The 22,462-nt window shown below is 40.4% G+C and overlaps 1 protein-coding gene and 1 long non-coding RNA gene across 3 annotated transcripts in view; one reads left to right on the top strand and one right to left on the bottom strand.

The window, feature by feature from the left end:
- The window catches only part of LOC148895777 (ankyrin repeat domain-containing protein 13C-like), a 30,002-nt gene that overhangs the window by 5,830 nt on the left and 1,710 nt on the right, over nt 1–22,462 (bottom strand). Inside the window, exons 2-6 of the mRNA XM_089001209.1 lie at nt 20,659–20,700; nt 6,993–7,097; nt 2,842–2,927; nt 1,537–1,582; nt 179–245 (exon numbers count right to left, since the gene is read on the bottom strand). Coding sequence (XP_088857335.1) covers nt 179–245; nt 1,537–1,582; nt 2,842–2,927; nt 6,993–7,097; nt 20,659–20,700 — 346 coding nt within the window. The remainder of the gene's footprint in view (nt 1–178; nt 246–1,536; nt 1,583–2,841; nt 2,928–6,992; nt 7,098–20,658; nt 20,701–22,462) is intronic.
- On the top strand, nt 14,180–19,087 carry LOC148895778 (uncharacterized). 2 transcript variants are annotated; one of them, XR_016115591.1, is made up of 2 exons: nt 14,180–14,490; nt 15,700–19,087. It is a non-coding gene; the product is annotated as an uncharacterized LOC148895778 (long non-coding RNA). The 2 variants fall into 2 exon arrangements; XR_016115590.1 differs by having other exon boundaries at nt 15,697–19,087.

Below are 22,462 nucleotides of genomic sequence, written 5' to 3'. Positions count from 1 at the left end.
CAGCACACACTCAAACGTATATTTTGTAAAATGTGGTAATGTGCAATCAAAATAAAGAAATCGATTTTTCACATCAGATCCAGATAAAAAGGCCAACAAGTTGTTCATTGAACTCAGTGCAATGACAATCAAGTTTTTTTGTTTTTTAAATTGATTTATATTTGGTGACATGACTTGCCTGATGTTGAGTCCCTGTTTGTAGATTTTACAGGCATCCGACGGTAGAATTCTGGAGAGCAGAGGCACTGCAACAGTGGAAGATGAAAGATGTGTAAAACTAATTGGAGAGGACATTTACAGACAAGGAAAGACTCAATGATGAGGTCAGCTGTCCGCTTTAATGGCCCAGTAGCAAATACACCAACAACATACAATCTGACCCTGAGATGTCTAAATATTGTAGAACCCAAGTCATTTGCAGTGAAAATAACAAAGTGTGAATTTTTTTGATGCTGTCTTACACTCAGAAGCACAAAACACAGACCTTTTGATGTTACCCCTTTGAAATAAATGCACTGCGCATTCATTTCAGATACTTTCATTGTTGGTGATAAGAGGAAATAAAGCTAAAATAGCCACGGTGACATGAAGAAGCAACTAAATAAACACCCCGTCTCTACTAACTGTGCAGTTTATGATGTTGACAGTCTTCATGCTAAAACACATTTCTATTCTGTAAGCTTAACCCATTCACTGCCAGATGTGCAGAAATGTGTCCACTCCAGTGCCTGGGATTTTGTCATTGTCACTTGAATTCCAGGACCCACAGAATATTGAGTTTTAGGACTACATAAACATGTAATACAGTGTTAGAAACCTTAGACTATATTCTTTCATCAGAAAGAAATAGTTAATTAGTTATATGGGTTTGTAGTCATCTGAGCTTGAAATGAGGGCGGGTGTCCAAAATACAATCTAATACGTACATACATATTGGTTTATATAGCGCTTGAACAACAGCTGCAGCTGGAACAAAGCGCTAACATGGAAAAAAGGAAAATGCTGCCTCTTGTGGAAAAGAAAAAAACATGGCCACAAAGCCCGAACAAATTCGGGAATGGCTCTCTACTTCAACTGACAATTAGGACGGCGGAAAAAAATTCAACGGACAGTTAGGACGGCAGAAAAAATCATTGGCACCACCCTACCCACTCTCGAGGACTTGCACACTGCAAGAATCCAAATTAGGGCGCGGAAAATCATACTGGACCCTTCGCACCCTGCCCACCACCTTTTCCAGCTACTCCCCTCAGGCAGGCGCTACCGAACCATGCGCACCAAATCCAGCAGACATTTAAACAGCTTCTTCCCCCAAGCCATTAACTCTTTGAACAGTAGCACAAATGGAACTGTATAGTGCCTCTTTGCAAGTTTTTGATGATGATACTAGTGCAGTGTGTTCTACATACTTGGCAATAAAGATTGTGATTCTGATTCACTTTTTTAATTCCCGAATAAATTTGTGAATGATAGTGAATGAGTTAACAATGGAAACAAACCCTACTATTGCAGCACAAATGCTTGTATTTGACTCACCCCAACTTTGGAAGTCCCAGTGAAGTACCTGGTAAAAATCCCCAAGCTGCAAAAAAGTGACATGTATAATTATTTGCAGTTAAATACTGCAGAATAATAATGGGCTGTGAGATTAGACATCAGTCGTCTTCTTGCGGATACACTAATTTAAAACTATTGTTTGCAATGTGAAGATGATAAGAGGACATCACAGGAATATTTGAGCGACAAATACAAGTAGCCTGAAGGATCAAAATGTATTCATCCTGAAATCAAGGGGGTCTAAATTGTCATCTTGATAGTGACAGCATTCAGAAGAATGTAAACCCAAGAGGAAATTCAGTTAATCACATGGGATTGAGGTACAGTAATTATATTTGGTTATCACTGCTGCGCCCCTCGGAGGGGGGCACAAAGTGGCACGAAAATCTCCTTGCAGAACAGATGGTTTGGCCTGCATGCATAGCGAATGAACCACAACTGATGTTAACATTGACAATGCACGCAAACAGTTTTGTTCACATTCCATCAGGAATTAGAAATTGGTGGCCCAGTGGTTTAGTGGTTAGTGAGTTGACATCACAGTGCAGAGGTCGTGAGTTCAAAACCGGGTCCAGCCTCCCAGTGTGGCGTTTCCACGTTTTGCCCAGGTCTACATGGGTTTTCTCCGGGTACCCTGGTTTCCTCCCAAAACATGCATATAATTCCGATTGAATGATCAAAATTGTCCCTAGTTGAGAGTTTGAGCACGGATTGTTCATCTCTGTGTGCTATGCAATTGGCTGCTAACCGGTTCAGGGTGTCCCTAAGACAGGTGGGATAGACTCCAGCAACCCCCTTCTTGTGACGATAAAGCAGATTGGAAAATAAATGAATGGATGATTAGAAATTGCAAGGCGGAAGGATCACAGAGTAGATCAGGGGTGTCAAAGCCATTTTTTGCCGCGGGCCACATTGTAGTTATGGTTTCCTCTCGAGGGCCGTTATGAATTTGGGGAACCCATTAGAATGTTTAAATCCCTTTAAATATTACATATAGAGCACACAGCAAATTAATGAATAACTCGTTTTCAAATCTGAAGTCAAGAATAATAACTTTTATGTGGTTGACATCCAAAAATATGAAATTTTGGCTCAGATTTTAGCAATCATCATGGAATTTAACAAGTTTGATTTGCTTTCGCGGGCCGAAAAAAATGATGTGGCGGGCCGGATTTGGCCCGCGGGCCTTGACTTTGACACCTGTGGAGTAGATGATTTAATCAACAACTCTATGTAATATGAAGGTTTTGAATGATTAAATAAAAGACCACAACAACAACATACCTCTTTCAGTGCATTCAACAACTTTGGCCTCTTTTCCTCGACACTTTCCCTGGACTGTTGCTTCAGCTTCCTCAGCAGCGCAGTTACTGGACAACCACGGAGAAAGATGAGCAATTCAATTCATGAATACAGAAGACACCTATTGTACATCATAAACTTTGATGTGAATATGGGTCTAAACCAGGGGTGGGCAAACTTTTTGACTCGCGGGCCGCATTGGGTTCTAAAATTTGACAGAGGGGCGGCCGGGCCAGGAGCATTTGGAGGGAGTGTTTGGGCCGGAAATACTAAACCTAAAGCATTAAAGGACAACCGACGCCTCCGGACAAGTTATGTCCATAATTTATAAAATCACTTCAAATGACTTTGACTGAGCATGTTTTACAAAGATTCCACAGCATATAGCTATAGTTTACGTTCTAAGACTTGCGCTGAATATTCACGAAGTCTTTCGAGTTGATGACGATCCCCATGTGACGTCACGTTTGGACCGCCCCTGATCGAGAAAGCGACACACAATGCATTTTGGGTACTTTGTTTGGTCTGAAAACTTCGTGTTGATCCGTGTTGATGGCGAAATTAGAAGGAAAACACATAAATAACACCATGGTGAATCGTTGTGTGTTGCACCAAGACTACTATTTGATATTCGCTGACACAAATTCCCAGCTGACAAATCAGCCCATTTCCAACAGAGCTTGGGCGCAATCTTCTGCATTTTCTGGGTGCTACATTGCTGTCATTGTCTCGAATTGATATGGGAGGACTCCTTGAATCAATTGCAAAGAGCGAATCGTTGTGTGTCGCACCGACACTACCAACACCATAAAAGTGGACACAAATTCTCAGCAGACAAATCAGCCCATTTACAATGGAGCTTGTGCGCCATCTTGTGCATTTCCTGGGAGCTACATTGGAGTCAGCTTGAATTGACACAGAAGTACTTCTTCAATCAATTACAAACATTTATGTTTTCCTCTTCATAACTATTTGAATAATATTCATAACTGGATGAGTAACAAGAAAACATCTTCTCCGAATCTGAAGCCATTGTTTTGATTCTCGAGCAAGGCAAGACGTCTTGGCGTGACGTCACGAACAAGGGGGGGGGACCTTCTGAAACTGGCCATTTCCGGATTCATTTTGAAGTCATTTTTATTGGTGTTTTTCATTTAACTAAAAATATCAGCCTGCCTGTTTTGGGTATTTTAGATGCTATAAAACGTTTTTCTGATGTCAGTGGAAAACACCAAAAAATGGTGCCGGTTGTCCTTTAAATGTAGTGTGTACAAACCTCATAGCACAGTAAGAACACTACAACCCAATTTATTAACTGTCTTTCAAATGTGAAAAATATCCCTGATCAGTTAATAAATTTGTCTCAAGGAATATGGCGTTTACATACTATTTCGCAGATACTTGGAGGAGGAAATGGAAATAGATTAAAATAACATATGCACTGTGATTCATCAAGATTGCGTCTGTCTTTAATAAGTTTTCATTGAAGGGGCAAAGTTAAAGAAATCAACATTTATTGAAAAATGGAATCACTTTCAACATTCAAAACATATTATTCCACAACGAAATATTCAAGCTCAATAATACCTACTTGTGTTAAATTCCGCCAAATCATAGATGGTTTGTCCTGACCGCGCGCTCAACAAACTCCTCACTGACGCCCTTGCCTACACGCGCAAACAATACACGTGTACCGTCGCCGAGCACACAGACATAGGCTACCTGTAGTGAAATTTGCATACTCGGCACGGCAGCCAATCAGAAGCCTGCTTCATTCTTCCGGACTTTCGCAAGCGTTATAAAGTCGTGCAATTGCATATAATTTTCCAAAATAGATGCACAGAACCTCAGCCCAGAAGAAAGATTCAAAAGAAGCTAACAACATATGTGACGCTACAAAACGTAAATTTACATTAAACCGTGACTGTAAAGTGTACGTGAGACTTATGAAAGGGGCTTAGTGGCTCGTAGGAAGCAATGCAAACGTTGCATTGTGCACCACAATGACAATCGACTACTGCAGCAAAATCTAGCCATGCACATTTACCGTAAATTAAGCAAGGTAGCTTTTGTAGTAGGTACATTCTTGATTTAAAAAAAACTTTATACTTTGTGACAATGTTTTTTATTGTTATTACTTGTCTCATTGTGCTTCAAGTTGTGAAAAATGGGGCAGGCAACTTTTCAGTTATCTGCCCTGTTGTCCGCTAGTTTTTTGTCGTGAGTTTCAGACACTGTTTTTACTATAATTTGGGCAGGTTCGGCGGGCCGGATAAAAAAGCCTAACGGGCCGTATGTGGCCCGCGGGCCGTAGTTTTCCCATGCCTGGTCTAAACCAATCTTTGTGGGTGAATAAAATTCTGAATTCCTCGTAGTCAAGTTTAGAATTAACACAAATGTGTTGGCGCTGTTGCGCAGCGCTCCATCAGGCACACACAAAGTGAGTGCAAGCTCCCCGTATGAGCAAGTTGGCCAGTCACTCGCATCGACAAAGAGAGCAACAGGCTGGGGGTGCCTTGATGGCCCACATGCCTCAATGTGTGAGGACAAGCTCAGCAGAGGCTCCCCCTGTTTATCCCATTGTCAGTCAGTGGGGGCAAGATTAGAAGCATCTGCTCACAAACAACTCAGACGCCAAATACTCTACCGTTGGAAAACCTGTCTGCAGACTGCATCAACATTCAGCCATGCTCACTGACTTCACACCAATTCAGTTTAATGATGATACCATGATACTTTTGTGGGATTAATTAGGAGATATCTTAGCTACACGAACTAATGAAAAGGGAGTTTACACCACTACGGGTGAGCATCAGCTTGGAATCGAAGCGGGTTTACATAAAACCGGAGATGTGCGCCAATCTCTTTTAGTGAACTGACACTACAGCATCCCATTTGGTTTCAAATTTAGCTTGTAGCAGATATGTGTGCATTTTCAGCATGACGTCTTTGATGCAGTGGTGAAAGGACACTTTCTGATTCCCCCCTCTTTTATCTATAATTGCTCCAAACACCAAAGTATATGCAGAAAAGGTGGCCGCTCTCTCTACTGTGGTTGAGAGGAAAAACATTATTCTGCGTTGTATTGCACATGGAGCACATTTGACAATAAAGTGAGCGTGAAATTGAACTTTCCATCATTACCTTAAGCCTATTTAGCAGGAATCCGGGATCCTGAGAACTGTAAATATTGACGCAGGTAGCATAAGCACTCACTCAATGGGGAGGCGGAGCAAACAAACGGACAAAATCTGAATCATGTTTTAAATATTAAAACAGTCAAACATTCGTTGCAGAGCAATGATACATCTTCTTCTTTTTCTATCGGCTTTTCCCTTCAAAGGGTCACCACAGCAAATCAGTGTCCTCCATCTTTAGAGGTTTGATCACTAATGTTAACTTACCATTAGGTCGACTGAATAGCATTTCTGTCAATTCGTCATGTCGGAGTCGAAGCTACCGTTTGTGTCAAAAATATAGGAGGGTAGAGGGAATCACCAAAATCAATCTGTGAAATTTGTGTATATTTAAAAAATATGTATTTCTTCATTTTGGTCAAGCTGTTGCGCCTTCCCAGAATTCTCTGGGCATACTAGAGAGAAAAACTGAAGCTCAGCAGCAAACTTTGAATCAATGAAGTGCCAAGTAACACCACTAATTAGTGTGTCAGCCAGGAGCAGAAGCATCTTGTCTAATGAGCAGACAACAACTTGTCTGGGGCTCCCTTACAAGAGCTCAAGCTGACAGCAGAGCTGTGTCGAGAAGGCAATTCAGGGCACAAACGGACACACTTCCAGAACTAAAGCTATAAACGAAGACGGATTTCCGAGACAATACTTCCTTTGATTTTGAGCAGGAATCAAATCAAGAAAAAGTTAAATGACACATTGGGAGAATGGTGAAAATGAAAACCGGTTAAAAATAACTTCAAACAGTAGACTTTCATGAAGTGTCTTTCTAAAAATATGTTGGGATTCCAGTTCAGCTGCAGGCTTCTATATGACAATTCAGTGCAACATTGCGTTTACGAAAGGTACCAAGCCCTAACAATCATTTTTATTCCTCTGCGCACATTCCAGGCATCCATTTATGTCTTCATCCCACAGCACATTGTCAAACAGTCTGATACTTACTCATCTGTCTATCTCCATAACTAATAGCCTCTGCAAGGGGGCTCCAGCCCTGAGCATTCTTCACCTTCACTGGTGCATTGTGGGCCAGCAACAGATGGGCACACTCTGTCGGAGGAAGGGAATCAATAAGAACATCATAACAGTGCAATACACAAGCAACGTACAGCCCCTACTATTTTTTATAATTGTCTATAAGAATTGTTTGAACCATTAGTACACTTAAATTATGATCCGAAAAATGGCTGAATATCATATAAATAGCACAGTAGCTACAATTGTTGTTGAAAAATTACAAAAGGATATTAAAGGAAAAGCTATTCAATGGACACATAAATAAGCATATTTTAAAGTCCCTTATTTTTTTGTTATTTTTCACTTCTCCATTTTGTAGCTATCATTTTACCTAATACCTTTCCTAATACATTTCTGTTAACAAGCAGTGAGCCTTGAAACGCTGCTCTAGTTTTTTTTATCATGTCTGTAATAACCTCACTTTATTTTCTATTCTGTTAAAGGACAACCAACGTCACTTTTTTGTTTTTTAACTGACATCAGAAAAACGTTTTATATCATCTAAAATACCCAAAACATGCAATATGACATTTTTAGTCAAATGCAAAACACCAATAAAAATGACTTAAAGTCTGCAAAAATCTGCAAAAAAATTAAACTGCGAATTGGGCATTTTCAGAAAGTCCCGCGCCCGGTTCGTGACGTCACGCCAAGACGTCTTGCATTGCTAGTGAATCAAAACAATGGCTTCATATTCGGAGAATATGCTTTCTTGTTACACATCCAGTTATGAATATGATTCAAATAGTTCTGAAGAGGAAAGCATACATGTTTGCAATCGATTAAAGAATTTATTTGTGCCATTTTCAGGCAACTTTGGGGGGAAATCTCTCACCCAAAAAAAGAAGCACAAAATGGCGACCTCCTGTGGCCACCTCCGTTTCCAGAGGCTGATAAATTCCTTCTTCTGGCGGCTTTTGGGTACAATACGGTTTTCAGACCAAACAAGTACAGCAAAATACATTGACGTGATGGCTACAACGTGTCTTTTTTCCGGTCAGGGGCGTTCCTTTAGTGACGTCACGTAGGGCCTCGTCACCAACTCAAAAACAAGACTTCCCGAATATTCAGCGTGAGTCTTAAAACGTAAAATATAGCTATATGCGGTGGAATCTTGGTAAAATACGCTCAGTAGAAGTCATTTGAAGCCATTTTACAAATTATGGACACAACTTGTCCGGAGACATCGGTTGTCCTTTAACCTATAAAAAGGGGAGGTCATCACACAGGAAACGACATCTGTGAATTCCACCGTTTCCGACAATCGAATGCAAAAGGAAATAAATACGACAAGAAAGAAACAAAGGCACAAATGCTCATGACACAGAGTTGTCAGCTAAGACGTACACACAGAATTACATCCTGCTCAGTGAGCATAAAGAGGGAAAAAAAGACGCATCCACCCACCCACACGCCTAAATACCAATCATGTTGTTCCGGCTCAGCTGCCTATTTTGTTATGATGACGTCACTCATTAAAAGTTTGGCAGTGTCTGGACAACTCATTGGCGGAACACTAAGCAACAAACTCGTCATCTGCTAAATGCATAACAATGGCCATTTAATGAAGCTGAACTTGCACAAATGCTATTCCTTTTCTAAAGCACCGAGACAGATATATATTGACGCAAATAAGGTACAGTAACGCCATATTTGAAGTGCTTCTGCATCAAAATTTGTACAGTTTTTGTGAGCCACTTCCCAAAACTAGCATTGTCTATCGCAACGATGAAACCTTTAAAAAAGAGCTAACACAATAAACCACGTCAAGTGCCTATAAATTATAGATGAGTAAAATGGTCAGGTGCTCATACATTTTTTATGTTGACGAAGGATCTCCCTTTATTTGACGAGAACACACAACTAGTTAGAGTGCCCGTGCATAGAAATTTGGGTGGTAATGTGCTAATTATGATACATTAAAAAAATAAAAATAAAAAAAATAAACAGCTGCCATATTAAAAAAGGGTATTGAATGCCGCAAATGGTCAGTCGTCCGCTGTACTATGTGAGCCACCGATTGAAGAAAATGAAAAGACGTATGCTGGCATATGAGAAGAAAGGTGACATGCTCAAACCAGCCCATCACCTGCAACTTGCCCAAGAAGGCGGTGGCCATGCAAGCCGTGTCGTAAAATTATGGGTAGGTTGTTTTATGGCCATTGGCCATAGAGCCTGATGTAATACCACATTACTCGGACCATTAGGCGCACCGGATTATTAGTTACAATACCAATGAATGGATCTATTTTTTTCCCCATACATTTTCATCTATAAATTACAGCCAAATATAAAGGGCATTCATTCGGGAAATATTGTATGGGAATCAGTTTTTTTCATTGTACCATATGTTTATTTAATCGATTTAGCACGAATATGAGAGGTTCAGACCATGTCTGGCATGCTTTTGTTTGCGAAGCAACATCATGCGGTTTGCTACAAGCGGAGGAGATTGCTGCCGAGAAAATAAGTTTGAAAATCGCTTGTCAACCGGGTGACTTGTGCATTAAAATGATCACTTTGACTGTTATTTTGAAAGACAAAAGAAGCTTTGAAAATGACCTCATTTACCATTCTGTTAACCTATAGACACTTCAAATTATTTTCCTGTAAATCTACTCAAAATTGAATTTAGACCCAGCTACAGGCTTTGTGAGTCGTAGTCCATCCATCGATCCCTGAGGGTGGTTTCTTTTTAATGGAATTGGGAAGCAGTGCAGTGTGGCGAGAAGATCAGACTGCAGCTGCCATGAGGGTTTTATATCAAGCGAAAAGCATCAAACAGCTGTGCCCCATGCCGCGAGAAACATCTGTATTTCAGCTCGGGGATGAGGCAGCAGATACCAGGTGTTACTGCTTATACAACACACGTGCCCTCTGACGTAACTCTCACATTTCCTGAAGCTTTTCACCGGCATCCGGTGTTGTGTAGACAACATTTAGCAGACACCTATTACATAATCCGAGAGCCATTTCTCGCTGCCCGGAGCTGCAGAATGGCTCCTTTTCACTGATGCATCGTTGACATTTTCTCAATTTCAGCATCATTCTTTGCATAGGATTTGATATGATGCAATTTGAGGCACGTATTACAAAAAGTGAATTTTACCAATTAGTTTCATTATATTTAACATAGCAGATGTTTGGGTGTTGTCAATTTGTCATGACACGCCTATTCGGCCATCGTTAGTTGCAGATGATCATGTTACATTGATTGTCCAATCGGTGCAGCGGGAAATTCAGTTCGCTTAGTAGTCACCGTGTGACTGTTGTGATGGTATGTCATATAAAAACTGAAAATATCTTTATTTATACCATGTAATTTGAATTACTTTTTTCTGTTTTTAATAAATGTTTTTTTTAATGTCTTGAATTTTTTTGAATCAAATTGTATTTGCCTTTTTCTGTTTTTAATTAAAAAAAATAATGTATTGATTTTTTTTTAATCTTTTTGATTTTTCATGAATGAAGGGTCCAGTGAATGTGCATATGAACTGCTTTGATTCGGTACGTCCAACAAATTCAAGAACCACTGTTTTAGCTATGAGGTATGAGCTATTTAGCTTTTAGCTATGAAGATCATAAGATTGTAGCCAGTCAGTCGATGACCTCAAAGCAGATATGCTTAAAGGACAACCGACGTCACTTTTTTGTTTTTTAACTGACATCAGAAAAACGTTTTATAGCATCTAAAATACCCAAAACACGCAGTATGATATTTTTATTCAAATGCAAAACACCAATAAAAATGACTTAAAGTGTCCAAAATCTCCCAAAAAATTGAGCTGCGAATTGGGCATTTTCAGAAAGTCCCGCCCCCCGTTTCGTGACGTCACGCCAGGATACTCCAGACACAAAACAATGGCTTCAGAGAGTTCAGATTCGGAGAAGATGCTTTCTTGTTACTCATCCAGTTATAAATATGATGCAAATAGTTCTGAAGAGGAAAGCATAAATGTTTGTAATTGATTGAAGAAGTACTTCTGTGTCAATTCGAGCTGACTCCAATGTAGCTCCCAGGAAATGCACAAGATGGCGCACAAGCTCCATTGTAAATGGGCTGATTTGTCTGCTGAGAATTTGTGTCCACTTTTATGGTGTTACAGCAATTGGTAGTGTTGGTGCGACACACAACGATTCACCATCGCATTATTTATGTGTTCTAATTTCGCCATCAACATGGATCAACAAGATGTTTTCAGACCAAACAAAGTACCCAAAATGCATTGTGTGTCGCTTTCTCGGTCAGGGTCGTTCCTGATGTGACTTTAAAGGAGTTGAAGCAGTTTTGGGACACTTTAACTCATTTTTATTGGTGTTTTGCATTCGACTAAAAATATCAGCCTGCGTGTTTTGGGTATTTTAAATACTATAAAACGTTTTTTTCTGATGTCAGTTAGGAAACAAAAAAATGGTGTCGGTTGTCCCTTAAACCTTACAGGACATTTGCACTTACTGAGTGGTTTTATTCATTAATTTTTAATATACATGTACTTGTACATCCCAGGGGTTTGGAGTGGGACAGTTAATAAAGATGCAAAAGCCTACACAGACAAACAATGCCTCGGCATCCCCAAAAGGGCAGCCACACCCCGATGACAGTATGATCTCATGCTGTAGCCCTCCATCTGTCTAATTTGAGGATGTCTGGAGGACATGGCAGCAGCTCAGGCAAGAAAACTGACAAACTCATTAGTACAATTCCACTGTGTCCAATTTTACTTTGCCTTTTGAATTCTTTTCAGGCTGTGGTGGAGAAGTGGCATCCATTGCATGCTGAGCTCCATTGGAAGAACAAATATGAAGTCTCACTAATTGTGGAACCATCCTTGAATTGTTCCCTGAGAGGACACATTTTTCAAGAAAGCGTTCCCCAGCTTGCACACACAATCAGAAGGGCAGTGAATTAATATTTTAGACTCAAGCTTTCAGGTCAGCTTCATTGATTCAACTGAAGACAAGAACCATTTCATGTCTACACTGTATGCTTTATAGATTCTCACATATTACTCGTGAACGTCAAATGTAAATGTTATTCTGGGGGATGAGGAAGTCACATAAACACTGGCCTTGGTTCTAAGGCACTCACAGAATGAATTTGGTTCACCACTTAAAAGACAACCGACACCATTTTTTTGTTTCCTAACTGACATCAGAAAAACGTTTTATAGCATCTAAAATACCCAAAACACGCAGGCTGATATTTTTAGTCAAATTGTGGACAATTTTTAGTCAAACCAGTTCTTGTCTTTCCCAGATCATCCTTTCGTGATGAACCGTCCACAAACAAAGTATAGCCTTCAGTTAAGGGCGTGTCATGTAAGTCTGGCCTACTCTTAGCAGTCTGTTCAGACAAGGCTTGACAGTCATGAGGACTGCCATCCTCACTAGTAGGTATAAGAGTTGCTGGATTTAAGGCTGTACACCGTTCTATTGTCAAGTGCGGTTGAGACATCAGAATGGACATGCACGACAAATGTCTTGCAGGTGACAAGAAGGTCATTTTAGTTTGCAATAGCAAAGCGGAAACTGCATGAGGAACTTTCATCACCAAAGGGTGAAAAAGGACCACATCCGCACTTGATGTAACAGCCAAAGATGCAGCGATCACTGCTCTGACGCAATGGGGCATTGCGCGAGCAACAGCATCTAATTTGGTTGAATAGTATGCTACGGGACGTAACTTACTACCATGCATTTGGGTTAGGACAGATGTCATAAAATGTCCTTTACAATCGACCATTTGGTAAAAGGTTTTATTATAGTCAGGCAGAGCTAGTGTAGAAGTGCTGACCAATGCTCGTTTGAGATCACAAAAGGCCTTTTCTGCCTCAGGAGTCATTTTTTTCCACTTCTAAATTATCCCGCGGGCCTGATCCAACCTACTTGGGGGCCGGTTCTGGCCCGTGCGCCGTATGTTTGACATCCCTGGTCTATATGGACCAATGTTTTTTTTTTTTTTCCAACAAATTGAACCCTCAATCTTCTGATGTTGACATTTATCACACATTTCAATGGCAGTTTTCACATCATCAATTTTCAAATGCAACAAATTAATTCAAATTTCAAAACATCATTGTTTTTACACTTTATTTTTTGTCTCTCTCTCTTTCCTGATATAAAATGTAAAATTTTAACTCAGGTTACCCTCTGATATCTAAAAATCGATACTTTGGGACTTTTCCGGACCCAACCCGCATTTCCCCCTGTATGAAAATGCGGTCCGTGTCAAAATAATTTTGGCAATTTTCTTGCTTACAACCATACGGCCATAATATGCTAAATTTGCCCTTTGCCCAATCATTATATTTTAATAACGTTTTAATTCAGCCAGCATCTCTTCCAGAATAAGGTTATTCACCTCTTTTAATCAACATTATTTTGGCACCTCAGATCGAAGGCAGTTTGATTTTGAATGTCCGAGTAGGACTGACCACATTCCAACACTTCGTCCATCAGAAACAAGTGTGTTGTCAACTTTTATACATTCGGGGGCGCCCCTAAATACTGCCTGAGAGCTATGGCTCGAAACGTGCATCGCGCGACCTTTTTTCCCTCCTTTTATTGCTTCTATGAATTTGGTCCAGTTCTTCAACGCATAGGGCGGACTCTGGGTTTGTTCAGTAGGACAGCAATTCAAATTTACATTTGTGGTTTCTCCTTCTTCAACCCCCGATCGGGTGAGAAGAACTTGCATATTGCATCCACAAAAGTCTGCTGTTTGAATCCCACTGTATATTACATGAATTACGACACGTTATCGCAATTCCAATCACACTCAGACGCACTCGCGGCCGAAAACAGCTGGCGCTTCACTCACAGACAGTCAAGCTCACACAGGCACACACAGGCACCGACACACAGACACAAGGGTGATCAGTCCATGTGTATTTTCACTTCATCGCCCCTGAGATTTTTCCTCTGCTTGCGAGTAACATGCCTAGTGCTGGCAACAACCTTCTCACGCATCCGCTGTAAATTATCTTTTTTGCACTCTTGCAATGTTATTTTGGTTTGTAACATCTGATTCTGGTAGACGAGATGTTCCCAGGGAGAATATGTTTTCTCTACCAGTCACCATTTTCTTTGTCCAATCACCTACAGTGCCCTGTGATCTAGTAAAAGGCACATTTGGTGCAGTAGGGTGTAACATAGCTGCACTTGGAGGAGAATAAACTGGTGGTGTATTATCTTCCTCTTTTGGTGGCTTTCTGTCTAACATTTCACTTGCTTCTCTGTACGGCCCTACATACTCATCGTCCTCTTTTCTGTGAAACAACATGGTTGTTTTATCTCGCTCCCTACATTCTTGTTCCTGTTTTCTATCTCTTTCCTGTCGCTGCCTCTCCTGTTCCTCTTTTTCTATTTTAACTTGCCTTGCTCTTTTTTCACCTGCCTCTCTCTGTCCTGCTATTTTCATCTATACGTAAGTATGCTGAATACCTTCTTTGTTCATTTGTTTTTCCTTACAGTTCGTTTTGTTTCTGATTTTTTGCTGTAAGTCTTTTATTCCCGTCGTCGAAAGTTTGCCGTTAAAATCATACTTTTTTATCCAATACGGTAACGGTTTTAGTGCTTCTGGATCTTATTTTGCTATCACTGTCCAATCTTTACATTCTAGGTTGTCTATTTCTTTTTTTACGTTGTTTACTTTGCCCTTTTCCCATTTTGGCAATTTGGTCCCAACTATGATGAGTGCTCCCAGGGAGTCCTAATAGTTGGGGATGTTCTTAGTGAGGTGGTGATCAATGCCTTATTGTGGTAATTGCCAAGCTTCTACCCCGGTGAGGGCGGACAATTCTTGCCTCTACATCCACAACAAGTCACCACTTACAATCTCACTGTTTAATATGGAGTTCGAAACCTAGTAGTAATCTTACTCCCATTCACACACACATGTTCACACACTTTTAATGCGTTTTCTTATTTTGCCAGAGGACGCCGCCGCCCTTGCAGAATTTAACTGTATTTATTTTGCCAGAGGACGCCGCCGCCCATGCAGAATTTAACTGTATTTATTTTGCCAGAGGACGCCGCCGCCCTTTCAGAATTTAACTATCAACAGGACTGGAACTGGTACAATATTGGGTTCATTGAATGCTTCTCAGTGTTTTGAAATTGAAACTGTTGATGAACATTTTACACCCTTATCACAAAGTGACATATGGTGGTGGTGTGGTGAATACGCCATCTATGATAAGTTACCATTCAATACCACAGGTTATTGTGTTTCAGTCACCATAAGTTAGGCTGTTTATTTCTTTTGTTTTTTAGTGTTAATCAAGTTTTGATGTGATGTGTCATGTGCAAGTTTATTTCTGACAATTTTATTGGCAGATAAGGATTTTATTTTGTATTACAGTAAAGTCTTGTTATATCGATATCGGATATATCGATAGTCCCGGTTATATCGATACTATTTCTATGCACGCACGGAGAAAATTACATGCAAACAGGGTCGGATATATCGATAGTCCCGGTTATATCGATATTTTTTCGGACTCCCTTGAATATTGATATAACGAGACTTTACTGTATTTTAATTATTAAAGGGGGAGTTATCATGTAATCAGAGGTAGAATGATATAGAAAATAATTGAGAGCTTTCCGATGACTATGCTTCCGTTCACAGCAGAGGATACACATGCGCTATCGTCGATGACGGAGAAAGGGTTTCTCCTTTACCGACATGGCACTTCTCTGTGAGTTTGAGATTCCACCAACATTGGTGCATTTGGAGTTCCTCGTGGCGTACCAGATGAGTATGAATTGGTTAACCAGATTGCTGCACGTTAGTGATCCATTTTTATTTGGAATCAGATGGAAATGAATGACATGTGTTGACGGTATCCGCTATCTCCACTACAGTGTCCACGAGCATGCAAATTATACTGAAGGAGCCTATTGGGCTATTGGAAGCAAAACGAGTGACAGTCACATCTCTGATGGCGTTCTGGGACTGCTTGGTGGTCGATGTGCTCTTGGTTGAGGCCAATGGAGCGTGTGCGATGTTTGGTGAACAGTGACGTTCAACCTCAACCTCGCATAAACCCGCCCTTGTCGTCAGAATTGTGGAGGAAGACCTTTGTCACGTACAAATTTAGTGTCTGTCTTAATTTCGCTTAAATTTTATATTTCAACTCTCTGGACATTGTGTGGGGGTTGCTGCATTCCCTGTATCCAAGTTCTGCTTGTCCAATTTATTACTACGGCTGTTGCGCCCACGACGTTTAAAGTGAATGGGGTGTACACCCTGCTGTTACGAAGGAAACATGATTCAGATTTAGGAAACAGCTCAGCTCACTGACACATGGTTTCACTTCAATGCCAAAATGTCGCTGATAATTTTGAACAATGTTTTCCTGATTTTAATTTTAATCTGGTGATAACATCCTTCGTTCAAGACCCTGAGTGTAACTACGTTTGCACGTACAACATAACTCCTCTGAGTAAGATTCAACAGGAAAAATGTATGTGACGGACGATTTGAGCAAACAAACAGGGGATTGGTTGGTTTAGTTGTCACATAATTGCATGCTAAATGTATTCTGTTGCAATGAAGCATGTTTCTGCTCAGTGTAATTATGCTTTTATAAGAGAAATGCCACATTCGAGCCTAAATATTCCACACATATCTGCTGCACTTGGAGGAGAATAAACTGGTGGTTTATTATCTTCCTCTTTTGGTGGCTTTCTGTCTAACATTTCACTTGCTTCTCTGTACGGCCCTACATACTCATCGTCCTCTTTCCTGTGAAACAACATGGTTGTTTTATCTCGCTCCCTACTTTCTTGTTCCTGTTTTCTATCTCTTTCCTGTCGCTGCCTCTCCTGTTCCTCTTTTTCTATTTTAACTTGCCTTGCTCTTTTTTCACCTGCCTCTCTCTCTCCTGCTATTTTCATCCATACGTAAGTATGCTGAATACCTTCTTTGTTCATTTGTTTTTCCTTACAGTTCGTTTTGTTTCTGATTTTTTGCTGTAAGTCTTTTATTCCCGTCGTCGAAAGTTTGCCATTAAAATCATACTTTTTTATCCAATACGGTAACGGTTTTAGTGCTTCTGGATCTTATTTTGCTACCACTGTCCAATCTTTACATTCTAGGTTGTCTATTTCTTTTTTTACGTTGTTTACTTTGCCCTTTTCCCATTTTGGCAATTTGGTCCCAACTATGATGAGTGCTCCCAGGGAGTCCTAATAGTTGGGGATGTTCTTAGTGAGGTGGTGATCAATGCCTTATTGTGGTAATTGCCAAGCTTCTACCCCGGTGAGGGCGGACAATTCTTGCCTCTACATCCACAACAAGTCACCACTTACAATCTCACTGTTTAATATGGAGTTTGAAACCTAGTAGTAATCTTACTCCCATTCACACACACATGTTCACACACTTTTAACGCGTTTTCTTATTTTGCCAGAGGACGCCGCCGCCCTTGCAGAATTTAACTGTATTTATTTTGCCAGAGGATGCCGCCGCCCATGCAGAATTTAACTGTATTTATTTTGCCAGAGGACGCCGCCGCCCTTGCAGAATTTAACTGTATCAACAGGACTGGAACTGGTACAATATTGGGTTCATTGAATGCTTCTCAGTGTTTTGAAATTGAAACTGTTGATGAACATTTTACACCCTTATCACAAAGTGACATATGGTGGTGGTGTGGTGAAAACGCCATCTATGATAAGTTACCATTCAATACCACAGGTTATTGTGTTTCAGTCACCATAAGTTAGGCTGTTTATTTCTTTTGTTTTTTAGTGTTAATCAAGTTTTGATGTGATGTATCATGTGCAAGTTTATTTCTGACAATTTTATTGGCAGATAAGGATTTTATTTTGTATTATTTTAATTATTAAAGGGGGAGTTATCATGTAATAAGAGGTAGAATGATATAGAAAATAATTGAGAGCTTTCCGATGACTATGCTTCCGTTCACAGCAGAGGATACACATGCGCTATCGTCGATGACGGAGAAAGGGTTTCTCCTTTACCGACATGGCACTTCCCTGTGAGTTTGAGATTCCACCAACATTGGTGCATTTGGAGTTCCTCGTGGCGTACCAGATGAGTATGAATTGGTTAACCAGATTGCTGCACGTTAGTGATCCATTTTTATTTGGAATCAGATGGAAATGAATGACACGTGTTGACGGTATCCGCTATCTCCACTACAGTGTCCACGAGCATGCAAATTATACTGAAGGAGCCTATTGGGCTATTGGAAGCAAAACGAGTGACAGTCACATCTCTGATGGCGTTCTGGGACTGCTTGGTGGTCGATGTGCTCTTGGTTGAGGCCAATGGAGCGTGTGCGATGTTTGGTGAACAGTGACGTTCAACCTCAACCTCGCATAAACCCGCCCTTGTCGTCAGAATTGTGGAGGAAGACCTTTGTCACGTACAAATTTAGTGTCTGTCTTAATTTCGCTTAAATTTTATATTTCAGCTCTCTGGACATTGTGTGGGGGTTGCTGCATTCCCTGTATCCAAGTTCTGCTTGTCCAATTTATTACTACGGCTGTTGCGCCCACGACGTTTAAAGTGAATGGGGTGTACCCCCTGCTGTTACGAAGGAAACATGATTCAGATTTAGGAAACAGCTCAGCTCACTGACACATGGTTTCACTTCAATACCAAAATGTCGCTGATAATTTTGAACAATGTTTTCCTGATTTTAATTTTAATCTGGTGATAACATCCTTCGTTCAAGACCCTGAGTGTAACTACGTTTGCACGTACAACATAACTCCTCTGAGTAAGATTCAACAGGAAAAATGTATGTGACGGACGATTTGAGCAAACAAACAGGGGATTGGTTGGTTTAGTTGTCACATAATTGCATGCTAAATGTATTCTGTTGCAATGAAGCATGTTTCTGCTCAGTGTAATTATGCTTTTATAAGAGAAATGCCACATTCGAGCCTAAATATTCCACACATATCTGCCTTGGGGTCAGCGATCCCACAACATGACGAAGACAGTGTTAATGTCAATAAAGATGATGTTGACTATGACAATGAAATATCTTTTAACATTTCTGATCTTTTCCCAGATCCAGGCGATTATGAGTGACAACTTTTCCTCTAGGTCTAGGTGTAACTTTTCTTATGTGTTTATGATTTTATGATCAAAAATCCTTGTGAAGTGATCACTAAATGATGATCTACAATAAGTAAATTGGATAAACAGGAGGGAAATGTTGGAGTAAAACTGTATATCATGTAGTCACATTATATTCGTAAATTAGTTTGCTTTGCATTATCCAAGTTACTTACACACGCACATAGCTTTTCGTTTTGACTCATAGCCATGCTGACTCTCAATAACAGAATGTGCAGACACAATAACAGAATGTCTCATTGAACAGTCTTTTCTGCTTTTCTCAAAATATGCTTGTGTTTTGCGCCAGTCTCAACCGGTGTGCTCCCCCTCCCTTTAGACCAGGGGTGGGCACTCCTGGTCCTGGAGGGCCACCCTCCTGCATGTTTTCCAAGTCTCCCTGTTACAATACACCTGATTCAAATAATCAGATAATCACCAAGCTCTGCGGAAGCCTTACATTGAACCTGCTCATTTGAATCAGGTGTGTTGCAACAAAGAGACTTGGAAAACATGCAGGAGGGTGGCCCTCCAGGACCAGGAGTGCCCACCCTTGCTTTAGACGGTTGAGACCTTTGTAACCAGGCACTCCCAAACTTTCAATAAAAGCAAGAAGACCAGAGATTGTTTTCAAAGTGGGTCGGATGAATGTTACTGAACAATCTCTGAACACTCTCCTTGCAAGTCTATATCTCACGTCTTTGTGTCTTCTTTCACAATTGGTGATAATGTTTTGGTTTCAACCCTGACACAAATGCAAAACACCAATAAAAATGACTGAAAGTGTGCTAAAACTGCAACCAATTGAGCTGCGAATTGGGGATTTGCAGAAAGTCCTGCCCCCCGTTTGCCTGGTTCGAGAATCAAAATAATGGCTTCACATTCGGAGAAGATGCTTTCTTGTTACTCATCCAGTTATGAATATGATTCAAATAGTTCTGAAGAGGAAGGCATAAATGTTTGCAATCGATTAAAGGAGTCCTCCCATATTGGGAATTTGTGTCAGCGAATATCAAATAGTTGTCTTGGTGCAACACACAACGATTCAACATCGCATTATTTATGTGTTTTCCTTCTAATTTCGCCATCAACATGGATCAACACGAAGTTTTCAGACCAAACAAAGTACCGCAAAATGCACTGTGTCGCTTTCTCGGTCAAGGGCGGTCCAAACATGACATCACGTGGGGATCGTCATCAACTCGAAAACAAGACTTCCTGAATATTCAGCGTGAGTCCTAAAACGTAAAATATAGCTATATGCGGTGGAATCTTTGTAAAATACGCTCAGTAGAAGTCATTTGAAGTGATTTTACAAATTATGGACAGAACTTATCCGGAGGCGTCGGTTGTCCTTTAGGTTCCACTGTACAACTCATGTATATTTCTTTCATTTGAGAACAAAATTAATTTAATTCCTAGAATTGTCAAATGAATGAACATCTCACGAGACAATCAGAATGCTTGACCTGCATGTTAATATAACTGGCTCACCTTTGTGCCCCAACATGACAGCCAGATGCAACGGTGTGTTTCCTGGAGAAGGCAGAAGACAAAATTGACTGTAGTGAGTAAAAACAGACGAGAATAAGGGGGAGTGAGTAATGGCACTGTCGTAATTAACGTGTACTGAATTCCTATATTCAAAAGATGTACAGCCGTGAAGGTGCTGCACAGTGCATGTCACAAGGAAATTAATTGTTAAATGAGATTAGTAACTAACATGCAAAGGAAGAGCAAAGGGTTCATCCAAGCAATGCATTCTTGGAAAATTGGCACATCACCCCAGGGAAAAGCGATCAGCGCCCACCAAGCTTCTCTTTAAAGGTTAGCAGGAAAATGCATTCCAGACTAAGTGTGTTCTCCTTGGCAGAAACCCATTGTGGGTGACAATACAAAATGAAGAACTCCAATATGAAACAATATGCTGATAAAAGAGCAAAAGTGCTTTTGGAAACAGATCTCGCAACGTGGCTTTAAGTGGAATTTATCAACAGAATGGGAACAAACTTCAAAAGGCGAATCATTGTGTAAACATGGTGGTACTTGGACAAAACAGCTGTAGCTTCATATTTCTTTCTCCAAATAAAATCACCAAAGGGGCTTTTTAAAAAATCTGTATGTGTGTGTGCGTAGTACTGGCCTTCAATTGAACTTGTTTGGGATTGCCAATTTTATTGTATTGAAAGGCAAAACTATCGCATTCCTTGAAAAGTTCTTCACATCAATTTTTTTTTTATGTGAACTGTGAGTCTTGCTGAAAAAAACACCATCCCCAAATAGCTCCCACAAAGCCAGAAGCATCCAAATCTCTCTCTGGGCAGACAAATTCAAGGGGGAATTTAGGCAGAGGCCAACTTCCTTTTCCTTTCGGCTTTTCCCTTCAATGGTTTGCCACAGCGAATCAGTGTCCTCCATCTTCAGCGGTTTGATTCACACATTTGTTTTGGCCAAGCTTTTACGTCGGATGCCCTTCCTGAAAACCCCATGTATTTATCTGGGCTTGGGACCGGCACAAGAAGTCACTGGCTTAAGTCCTCTTGTGGCTACAGAACAAGCAACTCTATGAACTTAATAAAGATGAAGATGCTCAGTAAAAGGCAAACACAAAATGGCAGAGGCCAACCCTGAATGATAAAAATTTATCATCTACCTCAAATCATACTCGTTGCTCTGAGAACAATTAGTGTTTCATAAAAGTAAAGGAAGTATAATATGACAGGCCTCAGAGGTTTCAACTTCACTGCTATGGAATCTGACTCACATGGATGCTTGACAATTGAACAAAACAAAAGCTGCTAAGCTCCAATCCAAAAAGATCCTCACGGCTGTACTGTGATATGAGGACAGGCCACATTCCAGTACAGACAAGAACAAGAAGGGTGTGTTTGGTCGGAAATCCTGTTTTTATCTGAGCAGACTTTGCCCTGCTAAATTGGTGCTGTGAGGTGCAACCTCCACAACTTTGTGAGGTGATCACAAACTGAATACACACAACCAAATTACATTTGCATTTCCATTTTTTTGGGGGGGGGGGGGGGGTGGCGAGGGGTGATTCAAAAACATTCATGTAATCCATTTTCTGTGCCCCTTATCCTCATCCGTAAGGTGAACTCATCATTTCAAAAGTGAATATTTCACATGTGTATAATACTTGTCAAATTAATATTTGTGGCTTGATTGGTAGAAAATAGCCTTGCTGAACACAAGCACCTCAATAAGGAAAAAATACACTGAATGAGTAATTGCACTACTCCAGCAAATGTTTTAATCGAAATGGGACATCCATGTAACCATT

Source organism: Hippocampus bargibanti, linkage group LG07 (genome assembly GCF_051943395.1).
Source record: "Hippocampus bargibanti isolate YZ-2025 linkage group LG07, ASM5194339v1, whole genome shotgun sequence".
NCBI lineage: Eukaryota > Metazoa > Chordata > Actinopteri > Syngnathiformes > Syngnathidae > Hippocampus > Hippocampus bargibanti.
Note: the sequence above shows the minus strand (reverse complement) of the source record. Positions and strands in the feature narration are given on the sequence as shown.